At 30.3% G+C, this 22,313-nt stretch overlaps 2 protein-coding genes across 3 annotated transcripts; both read left to right on the forward strand.

The window, feature by feature from the left end:
• The first annotated feature begins 2,153 nt into the window (after positions 1 to 2,153).
• Positions 2,154 to 6,834, forward strand: LOC130825046 (uncharacterized). 2 transcript variants are annotated; one of them, XM_057690072.1, is made up of 4 exons: positions 2,154 to 2,384; positions 2,473 to 2,541; positions 5,433 to 5,635; positions 6,429 to 6,834. In XM_057690072.1, exons 1-4 carry the CDS (start codon positions 2,286 to 2,288, stop codon positions 6,715 to 6,717), a joined length of 660 nt encoding a protein of 219 aa, XP_057546055.1. In that variant the 5' UTR covers positions 2,154 to 2,285; the 3' UTR covers positions 6,718 to 6,834. The 2 variants fall into 2 exon arrangements, with proteins under 2 accessions (XP_057546055.1, XP_057546056.1); XM_057690073.1 differs by lacking the exon at positions 2,473 to 2,541 and having other exon boundaries at positions 2,166 to 2,384.
• A 1,387-nt stretch (positions 6,835 to 8,221) lies between these two features.
• On the forward strand, positions 8,222 to 9,954 carry LOC130825047 (uncharacterized protein At4g00950-like). Its single transcript, XM_057690074.1, has 2 exons — positions 8,222 to 9,124; positions 9,678 to 9,954. The coding sequence occupies exons 1-2, from the start codon at positions 8,513 to 8,515 to the stop codon at positions 9,756 to 9,758; spliced, it is 693 nt and encodes a 230-aa protein (XP_057546057.1). The 5' UTR covers positions 8,222 to 8,512; the 3' UTR covers positions 9,759 to 9,954.
• The last annotated feature ends 12,359 nt before the right edge of the window (positions 9,955 to 22,313 follow it).

Genomic DNA, 22,313 nt, shown 5'->3' on the forward strand with positions numbered 1-22,313 from the left:
AGCCTCAAAGAGGTTTAATAATGAAATACAGAATGAAAATTAAATGTAAAGATGAACACAAGTGCTTTATGAGGTATCTTAGATACCTCCCCCTCAAATGTAGTTTTATTCGCTTGAATTCAACAATTGCAAAGTGATAAACCACCCCTTATTTTGAGAACAACCCTCTCAAGATCACAAATTCTAATACTATGACGAACACTCTCAAGTTTCAATAAAGTATAGCTCTCTCAACAAGTTTGTATTTGTGGTGCTTTGTTCTAAGAATGATGCTCCCTTTTATAGAGGAAGACAAGCATCATTCTAGAACCACACTCAATGCACCATCAAAGCACAATTACACACCCAATTAACTATGATAATAATCTCAGCAATAAACATTACAATAAACAATAGAGTAATGCACACATTCAATACACAAAACCGTAGAAAAAAAGAGTCGTTGAGTACCCCTTGACCTGTTGCTCGTTCGAGTGCCCCATATGCTCGTTTGAGCAGTAGGTTTTGCTGCCTTCTAATGCTTTTTGTCTCAGCTGCTCGAACGAGCCGTCCTCTTGCTCGAATGAGCAACTACCTGTTGCACACTACTGTTTTGTTTCACGTTGTTGCCTTGCTCGAGCAATACACCATCCCATGCCTTGACTCGTTTATGGCATGGTTCCTCACTTCAATAAGCCCTTAAACGCTCCATGTTAAACACCTCGTTAATCGTCCAAAACCTCAAACCATCGCAATACGACACATCTTTATTAATTCTCTCCAAAGTACAAGACAAAACATATTCGATTATATGATCATCATTAAGATTATTGCCACTTGCTTTAACAATAATTTTTAAAATTTTTAAACAAAAATTAAAAAATGGAATAATGCGTCATAACTCGTAAGGTGCACAATGTACATACACAATACATTATACATGTACTTATATTACACATTTTGATACTGTAACAACTAGGGGTAGGGATGGCAATGGGTACTGGACCTGACCCGGATCCGTGGATCCGTATCCGTTTTCACGGATCTGGGTCCTAAAAATATAGACCCGTCGGATCCGGGTTGGATCTGGATCCTTTTAAATTTCACGGGTCCGGATCCGGATCTGAAATTAATACCCAGACCCGGACCCGCGGATCTAGAGGACCCGTTTTATTTATTTATTTATTTATTTTAATCTTTTTTATATCTAAAATATATTAACATACTTAGTTACTCTACTCACATACCCTAGCTGCCTAACCCTGAATGAATATGAATCCCTAATACGGTAATACCGTCTCCCAGTAGCTCGGTCTCCCGCCCAAACTCCCAACTCCCAAGTCCCAACTTGCAGTATCCCTCCCAAACTCCCTCCCAGACTCCCATACTTAGTGGTTGATCTCCAACAAGTGCAAGTAATGATACGAAAAGTGCGAATTGCAATGAAGAATGCTTTTGATTGTGCCTTACAAATCTCATTGCCTGATGTTAACAATGGAGAATGATTGAAAGGGGAGAGAAAAATCGGCAGTAATCAGTAATCAGTGAAGTAGCTTTGATGATGATGGAAGATGATGATCCAAAGAAAGAAAGAAATAGAGAAAGCGCGGCACACAGACACGGACTTTACCACTGGATTTGGTTGTCGGTTGTCGGTTGTCCAACGTGTTTATTGGCTTTCTAGACTCCATTTTCGCAACTGGATTATAATTTATTATTTTTCTCTTAAAATGAGGATAGTTGTCTGCCAAATTAAACTTAAGTTAGTTAAATTTTTAAAAAAGTATAAATATTTAAACTGCTTGTATAGGCTCGTTTCATCGTAAGATGATTAATACAAGACTTGTTGATAGCTTATTAACATTAGTCTATAAATATCACTTTATTGCAATCTAAACACATTTTAAAAAAATAAAAAATTAAAACAGGATCCGTTTTGGACCCGGATCAAGAACTGGATCCACAGTATCCACGGATCCGGATCTGGGTCTTGCAAAATTAGACCCGTGGATGCGGGTCCGAATCTGGATCCTGTTCTTGAAAACGGATCTGGATCCGGATCCACTGGACCCGGTCCAGATCCGACCCGTTGCCATCCCTAACTAGGGGTAGTAAACATGGAATGATGTGTCATATTATTAGTAATCATTGATCCTTCAAAAAGTGTACTAACTACTCTATAAATCCACATAAAAACCAACTTATTTCACAACCATTCGAAAACTCCTACAATCTAAATAGAGATCAGAAAGAGTTTTCCTTTTTTTTTTTAAAGAAAAAAAAAAACAAACATAAGAGAGATCAAGATGGCAAGGAGAAATGGTGCTTGGGTTCCTATAATTGCCTTTCTTCTTGGCCTTATTGCAGTTGTTCTCAGTTTTCTTGCTTATTCCAAAAGGGTTAAGGTAAGTACTTGTTTTTTGATTATTAATATATACTTTAAGTGTAATCTTATTATAGTAACATGTATGTCACTAGCCTTTCTCTTTTCAGACCCATCTTTTTGGGAGATTATTTGAGTGCACATTCGGTCCTCTTGGCCCTCTCTTTAAAAGGGTACGGGTATGATATATCTGCTATCTTCCTCCCTTCAAACCCATATGTACGAGATATTGGGTTAATGACTATATTTCTTACTTGAGTTTATAAGAAGTATGTATTAATTAAGTCACCAATGTCGTTTTTTCTTGATCGTTTACTTCTACAATAAATGGGTTGCATCTTATGTTGAATGGAACGGTTATAATTAATTTTTGGATGAGAATTGGAAACCTACAACACTGGACAAATTTTAAAGTGAAAGTGACTAATTAAATTATTATGTACTTTTTATAGGATATAAAATTGCACGTTTAATAATTAAAGTAAAACATGCTATATCTCATAAGGTTTTTTTAATGATTAAAAATAATTTTTTTATCTCAAATGTAAAATTGTGTATATTCGACCTCTTAAATTAGCCTATATAAATATTATTTTTAATAATATTAAAGTTATTACTTAAAATTTTAAAGTAATTAATTGATTATAATTTTAAAATAATTATTTAATGGTCTTAAAATAATTACTTATAATATTAAATTAATTACTTATATTTTTAAAGGGATCAACTATATGGCTAGGATGTACCGGGTCTCTCATTCAACTTTCCTGTTTCACTTCTCAGTTGAGAGGTAATGAATTAATGGGCCACCCAACTACTGCAAGTTGAAAAATAGATTAGTAGTTGTAGGCCGGAAAGGCTAGAAAATTTGAAAACATCATTATAAAAAATTAAAAAAAAACAAAATAATTCAATTTTTAAGTTATTTTCAAAAATTTGTGGTTTGAAGCTGTTCGCAGTTAGTAACTGCAAACAGATAAAGAAAACAAACTAGTTGTTTCCACTAAGTAACTGGAAACAACTTTAACTTTTTTTAACCTGTTCGAAGTTAATAACTACGAACGAACCCAAACCATATATTTGAAATTTTTACGCTTAGTTTTGAACTAAATTGAAAATTATATTATTTTGTTCTTTTTTATTTTTTGTCTTATTATTTTCAAATTTTCGAAAGGCTAAGTATGAATTGTGATGCATACGGGCTACCTAACTGTTGGCCCAACCAATAAATTCTCATTTTCATATGTGTGATCCATGGACTATTTGGAAATTTCTAATTCAAGAGCACTTCAAACTATGGCTTTATTTAAGCTTTCATAATACCTTTTTTTTTTAATACAACTTGTCTTATATGAGACCGTCTCACTACGAGATAGACTCATCTAATTAGCCCATTTCTTAATTGATTATTTCAAGATCGTAGATGATTGTTTTAAGGTTATAAATAATCACTCTAAAACTATAAAACATGAATATTTTAAGATTGTAAGTGATCATTTTAACGATATAAGTAATCACTTTAAGACAAAAAGAATATATTGGGCCAGCCCAATAGAGATGGTCTCACCATGAGACCGTCTCATTTAAGAATTAGTGTTTTTAATAATGTTTACATTACTCTTGTAAGAGACAGCCTCTCGATGATACGATTTCAAAACAAGGAAAACGTATACTAATAATTTGTATTAACTAAGCTATTCAAGCTATATTCGAGACACGTCTCTTGATGAGATCGTCTCATATAAGAATTTGTGTATTTGAATTTTCATGATTTTGAATGTAAATATTTTTTTTAGGGCATGCTTGTAAGGAAGATAAATATTTAATAGAAAATAAAAGTCAAACTAAATAAATTGAGATGAATTGAAATGAAATGAAGGATCAAGAATATTAAATATTTCCCCATATTGAGGGGATTAATGCTTTAATTTCTTCTTATTACTTTATAACTATTTCTTATATTTGACAGCAATAATATTTTTATTATTTTCTATCTCAAAATCTTATTTTTTTAGTTTGACTTTTATTAACCCCATTAATATTTACTTCAAATACAAACATGACCATAAATTTAAGAAACCTCAAATATTATGATCTAAAAAAGTTAATCATTAACTATACCTACCTACATACCAAAATCAAATTAACAACTAATTCTAAAATCTAATCGAATTTTACTTGAGTCTGAACTTGAATCGAATCATACCAAAATTAAATGAACTAAAGTTGAGTCGAACTTATAGCTAATTAAAAATATAGCACCCAAATATAAATTCAAATCGAAATGAAAGCCACAACCAAAATTGAATGAAATTAAATCACTTTTAAACCTGTCAACTACCCATTTGTACACAATAATCACCCGCTTACTAAATCTGCTTCTTGTTACAATCCATGGACCAGATAACAATCACCATTAAAGCTCGGAAAAAACCCATTATTTAGGATTTATGTGAAAGAAAAGTATACAGAAAGTATTACTTGAAGAAGAAGGCTAATTTCATTCATAGTACTATTTCCAAGAGGCATCTCTCTTTATAATAAATGCTAAAGAAAGAATACACAGGTTTGTTATTTGCCATAACAGAATACCAAAACAGAAACCAATATACTAACACTTCTTAACCAATCACAACTAATGTTAGAGTATATAACATATCCTAGGGCCTCAACCATCAGCTTTTGGTTGAATTGGTTCCTTGACATGGTATCAGAGCCAACGTGAGAGGTCACGGGTTCGAATCTCAACCACCCCTCATTTAAAGTGGAATATTCAGCGCCTATGCGCATCCACACTTCTAGCCCAATGGGGTCTCGTGTGAGGGGGCGTGTTAGAGTATATAACATATCCTAGGACCTCAACCATTAGCTTAAGCTTTTGGTTGAATTGGTTCATTGACAACTAAGCCGATCCTAATCAATAACCAAACAGTAAATGACTCAAATCGAGTCAAAATAACCCGGTTAAGATTATTAACCAATTTGCAACCAACTCGAATGAGTCACTTATTATATGCTTACTTTTTCTACATGCGTATAAACATCAATATAACTTATGTTGCATTGGCAGTCTGATGATATTGGGCAGAAAGAAAATGGTGCGTGTGAATATCCAAGCAGTGCGGCTTGTGTCTTGGGTATTTTTGCTGCAATATTTCTGTTGGCTGAGCAAATCATAATAAGTAGTGGTACCACTTGCTTTTGTTGTTGTGGATCACGTCTTTCTTCTACTTGTTCTACTATTGCTTCACTCATTCTCTTCATCATTTCATGGTATGTTACAATCTTTTAGTCACTCAGTCTCTTATGTTTTCCTCGAATTTGCTACATTACATATATTAAAATGAGAGTTTTGACCCGTTTACTTATCAAATTCGAGGAAACGGTGGAAGAAATTACGTACATTGATTTTTACGACACTAGCGCAAAACAAAATCTACTGGATCGCTTTAATTGTGTGAGTCCTGATAATGGTCAACTAAAACCTTGTTTTGTTCATCTTAAAAAAAATAAGCAATTAATTAAAGAAAAAGTTTAATCAATAAAAATTAGTTTTAATCATTATAAATTAGTTCTAATTAGTAAAAATTAGTTTTGATCAGTAAGACTTAGTTATAATTGATTAACTAAAATTCTGCTACAATCAGTAAAAGTCAATATCTATTAGTAAAAATTAGTTACAATCAATCAAAATTAGGTTTACTATGTTTCATTCAATAAAAATCAGTTGAACTAAATAGAGCTTAAGAGACTCTATCATGTAGGTCGTAATCTACAGCCACTTAAAAAGGTCTCCTCCTAATAGACACAAAATAAAAATAGCATATTTTGGATCCTAACACAACAATTAAAGCTTTAATTTGATTGAGTTAATTCTAAACATGTATCTGAGTCTAGATCAAGGGCTCGAATCTCATGCAAGTGTTATTATTTCAAGTAGAATATTTAGCACAATATGTATTGCATCGATATTTTTAGTCAAAAGAACTTTTTTAAAAACGGCGTCAGAGTATATAACAAATTCTAAAAGCTTGGTTAGCAATTTGAAATGAATTACATATTGCAGGTTAACATTTGTGATAGCATTCTTGGGATTAATATACACAGCCATTCTTAACAACAAGAGCTACCTAACAAAAACTTTTTCCGGAGAGAATGGCGACATTTGCGAAATAGGGAAAGAGAACTTGTTCCTTGGTGCTGCGTTTTGGTGTATAATTACCATTTTTTTAGGCCTCATTTCTTATGCTTTATGGGTTTGTGGAAGTGCAAATGGAAAGAGTTATCAAAGAACGGTTAATTCAGCTAATCATGGGGATGGTATTGTTATGGGACAACCGCATACAATGCAATAAAAGTAAGGACATTGATCATATCGATTGAAATTTATTTATGTAGACGAGAAACTGATTCAAAAATTGATTTTTATATTTGTATTTTGTGTTCGGAAATTAAAATTATTGTATGAAACAGTCTCCCCGAGAAATGCAGCTCATCTAATATATATTATGAGAATATGAGCTCCTTATTTGAGGTCGTCTCACTGATAGACTATTTCTCATTAGAGTAGCTAATTATTAGCATATGACTTCTATTGAGAAATGATCTCTCACAAAAGTAGTTCTGTTATTATTTAAGATATTTTAATAGATCGGGTTGAATTGGACCAAATAGGCTCGTAACACGACCCAACTTGTTAAGGTTTTTGTCTGAATCGGCCCGACTTGGCTTGTTAATTAAGAAACTAACTTGTCGCACCCCTTTGAATATTTTTACTTTTATTACAGTTACTTAGACAATCAAAATAAATAAATAAATTGGTGATTACCAACATAATCAAAATTGTACATTTTTACATGTTTACACAGCCCTCAAATTTAGGTTAAAATTCATAAACTTAACAATAAATTGGATGTTATTTAATGATTATGTTTAAGCGGGTATAGAACATGTTATTATATTTTTCTTATTTTCAGGATAATGTTCTCGTTCTCTACAAAAATGAAAAGTTGGTGTGGTTGTAGCCCTAATATTAGATTATGAAGCATTCTAATACAAGTAGCAATGATCCAAAAATATACTATAAAAACAAAACAATGGAAAAAAACTTTATGAATAAAATGAAAATAAATAAAAGAGGATATATTAAAGATTGATGAACGCTTTTATACCCCTATTTTGATTCACAATAACAATCAAATTATTCTTAATCTATTGAAATCACAAATCTAATAACTAAGTTGACGTGATCTTCACATCGACATCAATAATTACCAAAAGAAAAAGTTTTCTCAAAAATGATGTAAACTTTTTGTAGAAAAATTATATCATCATCATACCTATTGTATTCTGCTCATAGAAAATTATGGTCGAAGTCTGAGGAGGGAAGAAAGACGGCAGCTCATACCCATAGAGAATAGTGAGGTTAAAGAGTTCCTCAGCTCAAAAAAAAGTCTTTTAAAATAGAGAAACCTACAACTTAAAAAAGAATTATGTGATGTTGGTTTTGTCATACCATTTGACAAGCCTAAACTCAAAAGTCATGTTTTCTCAATGAAGCTTGAAATTCCTACTTCCTAATCAACATGATCATAGAAGAATGGGACTACTTGCACCAAATTTTCCCAAACCAACAAATGAGAACTCACTATCACAAATCATGAAATGTGACCGTTGGTAGCCGTCCCTACTAATATTGAAAATAATAGTTTTATGACTAACACACATTTATTATATGATAGTACATTATAATATTTTTTTGATATTATTTTATTATACGTTATAACATTAGCTCTTTAGTATTATATGGTCCAAATGCCCCCCTTTTAGATTTCTCAACCCACCATTTATTGCATAAAATTTGACAAATTTTCATATCCCTCGTGAATTATATAGCTCTAGGAGCGTTTTCTCCAACTCCTCTTCACATTCCTTTCATTTACTATTGTACTTCTATCATGTCTCCCTATGTCTAAATGCTATATATACATCTACACCTAAACACATAACATATGTTCTCCAAATTTCTCAAAAATTATTTCGATTTTTCGTTCTTGCATATTGAATTGATTTTCAGGTTACAAGTTTATATTTTATTGTCAATTTAGAGTGAACGAGTGCAGATATTAGTTGTTATCTGTTATATGAGGTATGAGCCCTAAACTACGCGATGCACTAATGTGTACGCCACCCAAGCTATCATTGTCCTACCTCCCAAGTCATAAGCCACAAGCACAAGAATCACCATGGGCTTTAACACCACCATTACATCCCATGGTATCCATTCCCTTTCAATGGGAGGAGGCTCCTGGAAAGCCCAGGCCCACTAACATATTGAGCCCATGTAAGCCCAAGAGTGTAAGATGTTTGGAACTTCCTCCTAGGTTATTTGTTGAGGACAATATGTCTTCCTCTCCTACAACAGTTTTAGATGGGCCTCGTTTGATTAAATCTTTATCTCATAGATTCTATGTTCAAGGATTGGGCCCAGAAAGTTGTACTGATTTGGGGTTAGAGGAAAATAAAAATGATGGGCTTGGGCTGGGTCAAGGGAATGGGAGAAGACAGTTTGGGCCTTGGAGAAGATGGGCTAGTGGTAATGGTACGAAATGGAATCAAAAGCTTGATAAGGGTAATTATGGTTTTTCAGATAGGGTAGATAGTAAATATGAAATGGATAATATTGAGGTTAAAATTACAAGATTTAGAAAGAAATCAAAAGGGAGCCTTTACAAATTAACACATGCAAGTTCTCGTGTACTTGTAAGTTTATAATTTTAGCTTATTTATTCTTAAAACTGATTTTTTTAAGATCTAATCTTATGAGGTATCGCCTATAAAAAGTTTATATTTCATTTTCATAATATACATTAGATCGGCTATTAAACTCATGTATAAGGCGCATCTTTCGGTGAGACGTCTAATATAACAACTTATGTTTAGAAAAAAGAAGTTTTATTTATAGAATAAAATTTGACTACAATATTCATTTAGTTATCTTTGTTCAAAAAAAATATTACTTTATTTACATTTACATTATTCATTACTTTATTTTCATTTTTTACATTATACATGAACTAGAGAATAATAAAGAACGGATAGATTACTTGAGTCCTTGTAATTTTCAATTGAAATTCAATTAATAATTGTACAAAAATTGAGCTAATTTTTATTTGAGTCCTTGTAATTTTCAATTGAAATTCAATAATAATTGTACAAAAATTGAGCTAATTTTTATTTAAAAGTATAGTATATTTGTGTTTGAGTTGAATGTTGTATCGTTGGACTTGGATTTAATATAATTGTTATTTTGTAGGAAAATATTGTTGAGTGCCTTAAGCAAATAATGACGCGGCGGCCAAAACAAGAGAACTTAAGAAGTGAAGAATCAGGATAAAATATAATTTTATAATTGACATTATAGAAAATAGCTTTCTTATTATGTGTCCTTTGATAATCAAAATTGTGTAAAGCTTAATATCAAGGACTTCTCATGATCAGTTCACATTAAATAATTTCATTGCTGGGTTGAGATTAAAAAATTTGTAGAAAATTGATTAAACAATGTTAATTAAAATTAATTTTATGGTATATTTGGCAGCGAAGAATTCATTTTAAAATGTTGAATCGATCCAAATACTATACTTAAAAAATTTTGAATTTAAAAATTTGAAATTGAGTCGATTCCTTTACTCCCTTCTGAATAATTCTCGACAAGTTATTAAGTTTAATTGATCAAACTAGAGCTAAGCTCGCAATGGGATCAAAACCTCCATCCATTTGTTTGTCATACACTTCTCTATCAAATACAGCTTCTCAGACAAGGGGTCTTTATAATCTTATCATCATTAATTAAAATTGTTAGAATAGCCTAACGAATGCAGAAGTATTAAGGTGATTTTAACCAAGAAAGGAATGCAAACATTAACACTATGATTTAAGGTGGTTCACCATTAATAAGGCTACATCTACCATCCTAGGCTAATGTATGATTATGTGTTTAAAGGATATACGAGCTTGAAAGCTCATTACAAAGTTGAATAAATTACATCAATGGGGTTGAGTTTGAGCTATACATGAGTAGAGAAGAAAGATAAGTGTGGTAATTAAGGATAGTATGGGAGGCTTAAGCTTATTATAGCTTGGCTCTACACACTACAACATACATCAATATACATATATATAGGCAAAGGGGACTTAGGGTAGCATTGTGCAAACAGAAGGCAAGCTTCGCTCGACTCTTGCTCGATCGGTTGTTCAATTCTTCGTTTCTTGCTTGCCACGTGTCCCTTTGGTCCCTTATGGTCCCTTCATAGTACCCAAAGCATCTACCAACAGTTATATGTACTATTACCTTGGTAATCAAGGCCAATCCCTCAACAAAGCACTCCATGTATTTCTTCCATCACACAATTTGTGTGTACTATTTCTGTGACTTGGAGTGTCCTTTACCATCATCAAAATACATACTTAAGGTTTAATAATAAAAGTTGTTACTTCTAACTTTTAAGTCCATGACTTAAGAGTTATAAGACTCAAATCACACTCTTTCAAAAATGTATGTCTCCATACTGCTCCAACATTGGCAAAGTTTCAGGCATGGAATCACTCTTATTCACTTCAAGATCTTCTTCCACATTCATCTCAGCTATCATTTTCTCTTAGGATATGCTTTTAAGCCTTCTGCATCAGGCGCATTAGATTCTTTATTTCCATATCTACAATTTTGTGTAAGGTAACCATATTATTGTTTACAAGAATAGGTCAATCTTGTTGAAATTTCCATAAAAATTAGCAATCTTTTTTGAAGTGTTTTCTCTCAAGTACTTCACATTAAATAAGGAAATTTAATCCAAATATGAATGAACCTAAGCCCCTTTTTCTTGAAATCCATATTAGATTGTCATTTCTCAATATAAATATAAAGGTTTTACTTTTATCCATTTCGTTTTAAGATGTTATCACACACTGTAACAAATTTAACATTTTGTGACATTGGATTTAGTGGAATGAAAAAAAAATGTCACTGATTTATATTTTTAGTGTAATAATTGTTGGTTTTTTATTTTAGTTCCATTATAAAGTGATTTAGTGACACTTTATTTGGCCTTTAGTGGCATATGTAATTATTACTATAGTCTATAGTAGCATTTATGAGAAATGTCATTAGATCTTATGTCGCGAAAAGCTTTTGTATAATTTTTAATTATGTTGCTAAAGAGCATAATAAATGTCACTAGATCCACTATATATACTATTCGATATTTAAAGTAGTGACATTTAAATTAAATATCGTTAAATATATCCCACTAAAAGCAAATTATGTTGTAGTGACAAAGGCATGTAGTTCAAGTCCAACAAGACCCAAACACAAAATCATTAATTTTTGATGGACCCATATACAAACCCAGACACTTATGAACAGAAAATTTTACACTCGGTGAGTCATGAATCTCGATTTAATCAATTAAATTTAAAGTTTTACCCTCTAAGGGTTCCATTTGTACATAATTCTAATTTTAGTCCAAATAGATATAGAAATAGGTTTGAAACAAACTTATAATTGATTTTAGATTGTGTAATAAGTCGAGTCTAGAGAGGGTCTTACAAGTTTAAGAAGGGTCTAGAGTGTTTGGGTCTTAAATAGGTCCAGAGAGAGGGTCCAGATCGAGACTGAGTTGGAAGATCCTAAGCCCAGATCAAGACCCATTTATTTTTTTTAGACTCGAAAGCAAACCTAGATTGACTGCATCTCAATGAACTGAACACAAACCCTAAAAATAGAAGTAGGGTCAGTCGGATCATGAGCCATGAAATTTTGCTCACAACTACACAAGGATCAATGGTAGTTATGGATGGTCTTGAGACGGGTCTACATTGGGTCGAACTAGACTCAGACTCAAACCCGTTAATTTTTAGAGAACCCATATTCGAACTCAAACCTTTGGATCTAAAAATTTTAGATTCAGACCAAGATCATTTCTTTTTATAGAATATGAATCCATTAGGTCTCAAATAATTGAATATCATCATCATTATCATCATACCCAGTCTATCCCGCTCATAGGAAAACTATGATCAAGGTCTCGAGAGGGAAGGAAGACGGCAACCCATATACTCATAAAGGAGAGTGCAGTCAAACAGTCCCTTAGCTTTAAAAAGATCTTCAAAGAAGCATGAGAACCTACAACTATCCCAAAAAGCCTACAACTTACACAGATGATGACCATTAACAATAACTAAAAAATCAAATAAAATACATATAAATAAATAAAAATAAAAACTAAAACAACAAGTCTTGTATAAGACCGTCTCACCTTGAGATGAGCCCATACGAGCAGCTCAAAGTTAAACTTAAATAGCACTTAACTAAATAAAAAAAAATTATTAAATTTTAAGAAATTTAAAATTGGGCTAGCCTATATTAAGTCGTCTCATGGTGAGACAGTCTTAATAAAGAATTTGTCAAATAAAAATAAAGATAAAAAGGTAGAAATATAAAAACGAGTTAAAAAGCGATATGTAAAAAGCTAGGGACCATGACAACGACAAGTAAGAGGTATAGAGTTAGAAATCTAAGACATGAATAAGGCGCCGCCAACTAACCCTATCCCTAATCAAGTCCTTAGAGAGTTGTAGGTCCTGCAAGGCATTTTTAATTTGTTCTTCCTATGTTCTCTTAGGTCTTCCTCGACTTCTCTTACCTCCACTATGATGCTCTCAATCCTTCTTACTGGGGCGTCATAAGTTTTTCTCTGCACATGCCCAAACCATCTCAACGTGTTCTCACGCGTCTTTGCAGAGAGAGGTACTTAGTTAGAAATCTATCGTAGTGTACCCACACATCCACCTCAACATAGGCATTTCTGTAACTTCCATTTTCTGTTCGAAAACCATCTTTACGGCAATATTCTGTCTCATACAACAAAGTCAGCCTAATCGCAACGCGCTGAACTTTACCTTTTAATCTACTAGGAAACGTTTTATCACAAAGCACCCCAGTTGCTACTCACCACTTAAGCCAACCGTTTGTATTCGATGAGTAACATCTCCGTCAATCTTCCCGTTACTTTGAATTACCGATCCTAAGTATTTGAACTTAGACGTACATGCAACAACTCCTCCCCCTCATGGTCACCTGTAGTTCACCCATCGGTTCTGTCCCACTGAAGTGCATCACAAACTTTTTGTCTTCGTACAACTAATGCGCAACCCTCTATCCTCTAAGATTGCCATCCACTCTTTACAATTTCCTATTAGCCTCCTCCTTAGTTTCTGCAGCCAAAACGATACCGTCAGCGAAAAGCATGCACCATGTTACAGTCACTCAAATAGATTTAGAGATTTCTTCCATAACGATTGTAAAAATGAAAGGATTTAGTACTAATCAATAATACAGTCCCACTTTAATTGGGAAAGACTTTGTTATACCCACCAGTATAAGAATGTTGGTCAATACTCTGTCATACATGTCTTATATTTCCTCCATGTATCTTTGTGAGATATCTTTGTCCTTGAGGCTATCCCAAACGATGCTTCATGGTATGCTATCATACGCGTTCTCTAATTCGATGAGCACCATACGCAAATCCTACTTTCGCTCCCTATACTTTTCCATCAGTCTCCTCAAAATATGAATAGCTTCGATGGTTGATCTTCCTGGCATGAAGCCGAATTGATTCTCTCTAATTACCATATCTTGTCTAATCCTCCCTTCAATCACTCTTTCCCACAATTTCATTGTGTGGCTTAGAAGTTTGATTTCTCTATAGTTCCCACACACTTGTACATCGCCTTTGTTTTTATACAGTGGGATAAGTGTGCTAATTCTCCATTCTTCTGGCATCTTACTTGACCTCAAGATGACATTAAAGAGGTTAGTCAGCCAACGAATGCCCTTTTCTCCTAAACCCCTCCATACCTCAATCGGAATGTTATCAGGTTCATATGTCTTTGTTCTCCCTATCTTTTTGAGAGCTTCTTTCACTTCCTCAGTGGTAATATCTGTAGTCAATCCATACTCAGGAGTTCTATGGATGTCAGAAGTCTTTCAACCCTCCTCCTTTACACCCTTAGTCGCATTGAGTAGTTAAAAAAAATTACTGATGCCACTTCATTTTGATATCTTCTTAACTAGAGAGCACTCTTCCGCCCTCATCCTTGATGTACTTCATTGTCCCTAAGTCTTGCTTCTGTCTAGAACAAGCTTTTGCCAACTTAAAAATATGCTTAGCTTTTCCCCCTCTTTGGTATCAAGCTTCTAATAAAGGTCCTTATACACACAACCTTTTACTTCTACTACCGCTTTCTTTTTCGCCTATTTTGCTTCTTTATAACTCTCTTTCTTATGTGTCCTTTCTTCCTCCTCTGTGCAAGCTATAAGTTCCTTAAATCTCTTGTTTTTGTCATTTATCTTCTTTTGCACCTCCTCATTCCGCCACCATGACTCTTTGTACACCTTTGGTTTCCCTGTCGACACCCCTAATGTTTGATAAGGATTGTTCTTTTGAAAGAAGAGCTACTGAATGTCCAGCATGGAACTCGTCTTACAAATTTTTGAATCACATAAATCAGCGCAAGAATTACAGGAACTTCCGTTCTAATGATTCGTCATCGTTTTCGTGAACACTGATTAAGAGGTTTGATAACTCTATTTTCTCTTCGCCTTCCATGCCATGGCCTGGAGATTACCAAGAACACGAATAGACAATTGCAAAATCTTGGAATATCCTTCACTAGACTTTTTATATATTTAGATATAGTACTAGTTTACTACTTTGATGAGCTTTTCTAATCTTAAACGTCCTACTTGTATTGTAGACAAATATTTAAGCGTCAAATAAAAGTTAAATTACAAAAATAAAGGTAAACAAAATGTATTAAAAATAACAAAGAAAAGATGATATAATGATACGAGAAGGACAAAAGAAATACAAGATTAAGAATTATACTCATCTTATTTTGGATGAAGATGAAGATATACAATCGTAGGAAATCGAAATGAATGAAGAAAAAGTCGTTTAGAAGATTATTTAAGTTGATTTATTGATTCATATAACAAGTTTTAATTTTTTAGGATTAAGACTCTAACATTATTATTATTGTTATTATTTTAGGTTGAGGGATATGAATATTCCTTTTTTTCAACTAAGGTAAATATTTGTCTAATATTTTTGAATGAAACACAAAAAATAAAAAACTAGGGAAGTTTTCTGAATACATAAGGCTCTAAAAATAAGAAATTAAGTTTAAGGGGTCATAATATTAGTCATACTAAATTTCTCACATTCCTCAACAAGAGAGAAAATTAAAGAAAAAAAGCACTACTTAAAAATTGCTTGGATTGAGAGCAAATATTTAAGGAGTAATAAAAGTTAAAGTAGGAATTTAAAGTTAGTTATGTAAATGATTAAAGAAATTTGATTATTAGAGAAGTGAAAGAATGAATTAGAAGGTAATGAAAAATAGAAAAAATAGCAATAAGTTTCCTTATTTTGGAGTATAAATCTACCCTGGGGGGAGGTGGAGGAATTCTTTGCATCCAAATGAGTGAAATCAAACTCTTTGTATTCATCTTTTTTACTCCTATTCTACCTCTATCACAATTATTTCAATAATTTCATTTGCATTTCTAATTAACTTTGTTACATTAGTTTGGCTTTTTTACTACCTTAAATATTTACTTTCAATTCAAGCGACCCCTTATTGTCCTACTAATACTCCTACGATGATCCACTACTAATTAACTTTTATATTGGGTTAAAACAAGCTAAAAGTGATTAGACATAAGTTAATTAGAACAAAATATAGTACTCCTTCCTAATTGAATACTAACATTATAGTTTGCCTTGAATTAAGAAAACACACATGGTTTAGAACTTAAATTAAATCATATGTGAATTAAGACAAAAGGCCCTTCTCTTCTTATAGTTTGCCTTGAAGAATTGTTGCCTAAGCTTCTTTGTGCTTTCATCCAATTCCAATCCTGGCACAAATTGTAATTTCTTCTTGTATTCTTCCAAATAATTCAACTTTTCCATTTGCCCTTCCTCCTGCAAAATAATATAGAAATTTTTTAATATTAATAATAATATTAATACTAAAACATTTCTAATCAGCTTATTATATGAGATTCGAATCTTATTTTAATGTATCCTTTTAAATTATATAATTAACTAAAATTAATATGTTTCTCCATCAATTCTTACATATCTATCATTTTCTCTCGACATAAGCTTTAAAAATAATTAATCAAAATATACAATCCAAATAATTCCTTAGGTTCAAAATTAAGACTAAAAAATATGTTTTGAAATTGAAAATTAAGACTATTAACCAACAATGCTATTAATATAAGGTTGACATCACGAAAATTAACTTTTTTAGAATATCATCTTAAATATCAATAATAAAGTATAAAACTTTACATTTAATGTTTTCAATTAAGGGAAAATAACGGATGATTATCAAAAACCACATTTCTAATACCTTAATTACAACTAACCAAGAGAAAAAAGAATTGAAAAAATAGTACTAACTTCATAAAAATGCAGTCCCATCACCCATGGTTATTGTTATAAAAATGACACATTAATTATAATTTGATTAATATAACCAAATATTAATTAATTTTACGCTTCTTTACACATTTAATCACCTTTATAATAAATAAATCTCATAGCTAGAAAAAAGGAAGAAATAATTCTTGTACATGTTTGGTTAATTATATCTATTGTCAATATTTTTCACAAAAATAATTTTGAACGGAAACATAAATAGTAATTAACTTTTCTTTTATTTTTTTCTGAAATTTGTCTAATAGTTTTTTTTAACAACCCTAATCATCCATTTTAAAAAAATCAAATCAAAAAATTTATTTACCTTAATGGGACCCATTTGAATCTCACCCATCTCTTATTAAAAAATTTGCATCCCATACGAAAAAAGGTATTTTTTTGTATTCAAACTTTTAGTCTAAAAATCTCATGTTTAAGACTGTGTTGTATTCAAACTTCTAGTCCAAATAATTATTATGAGAATCGTATCAAATTCAAAATATAAAAAAAATAAGAAAAATAAAATATGGACGTACCTTAACACTAGTAATTAGAGCTTCTAAGCTCTTAATCTTCCTATGAGGCCATCTTTTGATATTCAACTCCCTACACCTTTTCTTCAAAACTGTCAACCCTACATTCAACTCTTTAGCTGCCATTGAAATTGGCATATTAAAATACTTTCTAATTTCTTCAAAATCAATGGATTCAACCTTACTCGCTTTCGAATTTTGAACTTCCTTAATTTTCTTAACGCCGTCATCTTCCTCCTTTATCTGAGCTTGGGATTTTGCCACAATATGACCTTCTGCGACGATCATTTCTAAGGATTGATCGTCGTAGAAACATGTATTGGTAACTAAAACTTGATTGTTACTCTCAAAAGGCATAGAATTCTCAACCATGCATGGAAAATTAGTAGGAGGAAGTTGTGAAAGAGGTTCCCATGCATCTTCACATAATGGAGGAACTTCGTCCCATAAGTACAAAGCATTGCTAAAATTATCAATATTTTGGGATTGGTAGGTTAAATATGATGAGTTGGGATATTCATCAATGAAATTTGTTGATAATAAATTGGATTCAAAATCTAAATCCATTGATGGTAATGTTGGTATGAATCCATCTTGATCAAACAATCTGCAACAGATTTTTTAAAGAAAAACAATACAATGGTTAGAATTACATTTAAAATATGCTAAATAATGCTCAATAACTTTCTTAGTCTCAATTTTACTAGTTTTAATTTTTGTATATTCAAATATTTTTCTAAATTATGCACCAACTGCATAGGGTTAGATTATAAAACTTGTAAATTTGTTAGAATTTAATTTGTTATATTTTCTAAAATTGGCAAATACAATAAATAATTAATGAACATTTCAATCAAATTTTTATAGAATTACTTATGTTAGAATCATGATACCTTATTCTTGATATTGCTTCTATGGTCCCTATTTCACCTTTATTATATTTGAGAGGGATTTTTTATTAAGAAAGATAACAAATTATAGTACTTCATATATATATATATATATATATATATATATATATAGGGTCGTGTTGAGGTGCAAACCACGGTTCTATGCAAACCGTGTGAGAACCAAAAAATGTGTTACTTTTTTACAGAAAACGTGCTACTTTTGCATAAAAACTGTGATACTTTTATTTTTAAAAAAATCTGGAACTTGTCACCAAAAGGCAGTAACTTCAGAAAAAAATACAAATCCAAAGTAACACGTTTTTCTGAAAAAAGTAACATGTTTTTATATAAAAAGTAACACCTTTTTATGGTTCTCACGATTCTCATATGAGGATGGTTTTCATTTGAACTTCTCCCTATGTCTATTTATATATATATATATATATATATATATATATATATATATATATTATAATAATAATTATTATAATAATAATAAATAATGAATAAAATAGATAAAATTACCTTTCTAAATGTAATTGATCTTCTAAATAGAACCATTCATGAGGTTGGTTCTCAAACTTTGGTAGGTAAGTAGTTTCCATGATTATTGGAGAGAGCAAAGAGAGAAAAGTAAATGAAAATTTATATTTGAAGAGAATAAGGAGAAGAAAAGTAGTAATAGTAGATAAAGAAAGAATAGTTAAGTATATATAGGAGTATTTAAGTGATGATTAATATAGTACTTAGGAACTTCGTTACCAATCTAGTAAATTGGATCAAACGTTTATTGAGAAGAGCGATTCACCAATTAGCTTTAAAGGGGGTCTGTATTTTAAATGATGATTATGAAGGTTATAATTTTTATAATTAATGCTATTCTAATTAAATTGGAATTTTTTTCTCATACTTAATGTAATTTTCTGTTAAATAAGGTTAAAAATTATACTCTTTCAGTCCCATTAAATTTGACTCATAGATATTTACTATAAAAACTAAAAAAAGAGCTATTAGTTTTAGAAATATATGAATAAAAATTAAAAAAAATATATAAAATATATAATCTAAATTAAAATAAAATAAATTTAATGGAAAGAATTAAAAAGAAAAAATATGATAAATTTCATAAGACAGAGGAATCAATAATCATATAGCAAATGAAATGGCCCAAATTATGTAAGTATCATTCTACTCGCCCATGTTTAAAAGCTTCTTTTCCAAATTAATGCAAAATACTCCCTCCGTTCTTTTTTATCTTCCACATTATTATAACGGGCAGTTTCAAAATTTCTTCCACTTTAGAATACTTTTTATTTTTAGAAAGTTTTTATTCCATTTTTACCCCTTAAAATCCCTCCTTTTCTTTTAATGTACCCCTTTTCTTTTATTTATAATTATTTTTTCTCTTATACTTCTAATATAATAATTACTTTACACTACTATTTAATTAAAATAATACCCACTACAACGTCATACTTCCAATACAATAATTACTTCACACTACTATTTAATTAAAATAATACCCACTACAACCCAAAGATTTTATCTTCCTTAATATGTGTGAAAAACCCAAAATGGAAGATCAAAAAAGAACGGAGGGAGTACTTAATAAGCTCATTGTTTTTTTGTAAATAATGTATACTTAATTAAATAATGTTTTATATGGTAAAAAAGCATTTAATTGATGTGGTCAAACGTCTTGTTTGGTTTAGATTTATGCTTGATTATGAGGACTTGAGGAGAGCGTAGCATAATACACTCTTTAATATGAATTGAAATTAACTTTGCAAATGCATTTCATTCATGTATTAGATAGTATTTGTTTAAAATATTTTTAATATAATATTTATTTTATTTTGTTAAAAAAAAAGGTAACTCCTTTAATTACAATTACAAAAATTAATTTTATATTATAGTAACTAACCATTTTCCGTTTATGAAGAAATTTGAAAATATGAACATGTGTAATACTTCGTATAATCAAATATTTAGTCACTTCGTATGAAAATACATTTAATTGCTAAATGAAAAGGTTAATATACAATGTATACAACTTCGTAAGTAATAGGGAACACAATTACAACTTACAATGTACAATTTATTTCTTGATTTTTTTTTCGTATTTAAATAAATATGATATATAAAATTATAGCTGGTGCATTGAGTACTATTTATGAATTAAATTTATTCTATAAGTTGCGGCTAGCTAATGTATAAGAAAAAAATATTGTCAAATTGAATCTTATTTGAATCGTCTGATTACGTATTTTTACAATATTAACTTTTATAATATTTTAGTTATGCACAATAAAATATATAAAGAATCAAAATAACTTACTAATTGCATAAAAAGTGTAATGTAGCAAGTATAATAAAACGTATTATTTAGTTCTTGTAATACCATGAAAAACAATCTTCTTCTATTGCCATTAATATAAGGAAAAAAATAATTAAAATTTTGAATTTTCCTTATACTCCAATTAATTTCATCAATATTCAAAACATGAAATTTGGTATCAATGTTAGTTTTAAAAAAAATTATTACAGACAAAAATATATTAGTACTATTTTACTCTTGCATCAACTTGTGACATTATACATGCATACATGAATGTACATGTAACAAAGAATTGCTTTTGATAGTAAAAAAAGCGTGTGAAAAGGCGGAAATTTGAAAATTCGTGAGTATTTATGATAAGGAAAATAATTATCCAACCGGTAATTCTTTTTAAGCTTTTTGGTTGAACAAGCTTAGATCAATTTAACTAGTTCGTAATAACTAAGTAATTATTTCGGATTCAACTTTAAAATAAATATATTTCTATCATTTGTAATTTTATGTAAATAAGAAAATCAAATAATTCAAATATTCGATGAGTCATATATATATATATATATATATATATATATATATATATATATATATATATATATATATATATATATATATATATATATATATCCTATTTTATCATTTATTACTTCCTCTTATTCCAATTAAATTTATTATTTAGTTTGATATCAATTTTAAAAAAAGGGAAGATCACATGGAATATAAGTAACAAAAAAAATTAAAGAAATAACAATTTAATAGCAACTATGTTAATAAATAAATCTTATTAGGGCATAAATAAGCCAATAAGTTACCAAACTACAAAATGAGTTATTTGATTTGAATATGTTAAAAAAGAAAATGAGATATTTAATTGAAATTAAAATCATTTTATATATATACTTTATTTGTTTTATTATAATTATTATTGATAATGACATTTTTTCATCAAATAAATTATGAGCTACAATTATTTTGGAGAGCGAGAGGTAATAGTAGTCCTAGTGAAAATTAAGAATAGTGGAAATTAAATAGGATGTTTAAAGAAGAAATTAATGGATAAGTGAAGTAGAAAAGGAATAAAAGATAATAACTAAGGTTGGATTTAACGAAAGTAATGATGAGAAATATAAGTAGGCATGCACGGTTACTGATATTATTATTATTATTATTAATAATAACTATTAAGTAGAGTAATCAATTAGGAGTAATTTTTGGGGGCTAATCTAAAAAACTTATCTAATGATCCTAATTATTCATTTCCAATTTTCTAGATTTTTGTTGGCGCCTCCAATTTGCACCCTTTCCAATGAATAGATTATAGTGGTATGAAGTATGAACTACTTCCTCTTTTGTATTCCCTAGTTAAAAGTTGTTTTTATTTATCATTTTTAGTTATTTAATTTTTTGTTTTTATAAAAATATTTCTTATTTATATCATAAATTTTTTAAAAATTTAATTTTATTTATTTTTATTTAATATTTTAATAATGTTTATGATCTCTACAAATATTTCACTAACTTATAGAAATATTTTGTTAATAGATGTGGTCTTTATCTTTATTTCTACTAACTTTCTTTTGATATTCCATGTTTCCTCCACGAAAGTTATTATTCAACAAAATATTACATCCATCATTT

This window comes from Amaranthus tricolor, chromosome 10, assembly GCF_026212465.1.
Source record: "Amaranthus tricolor cultivar Red isolate AtriRed21 chromosome 10, ASM2621246v1, whole genome shotgun sequence".
NCBI lineage: Eukaryota > Viridiplantae > Streptophyta > Magnoliopsida > Caryophyllales > Amaranthaceae > Amaranthus > Amaranthus tricolor.

Coding starts and splice junctions, on each gene's coding strand:
- LOC130825046 (XM_057690072.1), top strand. CDS start 2,286: ATGGCAAGGAGAAATGGTGCTTGGGTTCCTATAATTGCCTTTCTTCTT. Junction 2,385..2,472: donor CTTATTCCAAAAGGGTTAAG/GTAAGTACTTGT, acceptor TTCTCTTTTCAG/ACCCATCTTTTTGGGAGATT. Junction 5,636..6,428: donor ATTCTCTTCATCATTTCATG/GTATGTTACAAT, acceptor TACATATTGCAG/GTTAACATTTGTGATAGCAT.
- LOC130825047 (XM_057690074.1), top strand. CDS start 8,513: ATGAGCCCTAAACTACGCGATGCACTAATGTGTACGCCACCCAAGCTA. Junction 9,125..9,677: donor ATGCAAGTTCTCGTGTACTT/GTAAGTTTATAA, acceptor GTTATTTTGTAG/GAAAATATTGTTGAGTGCCT.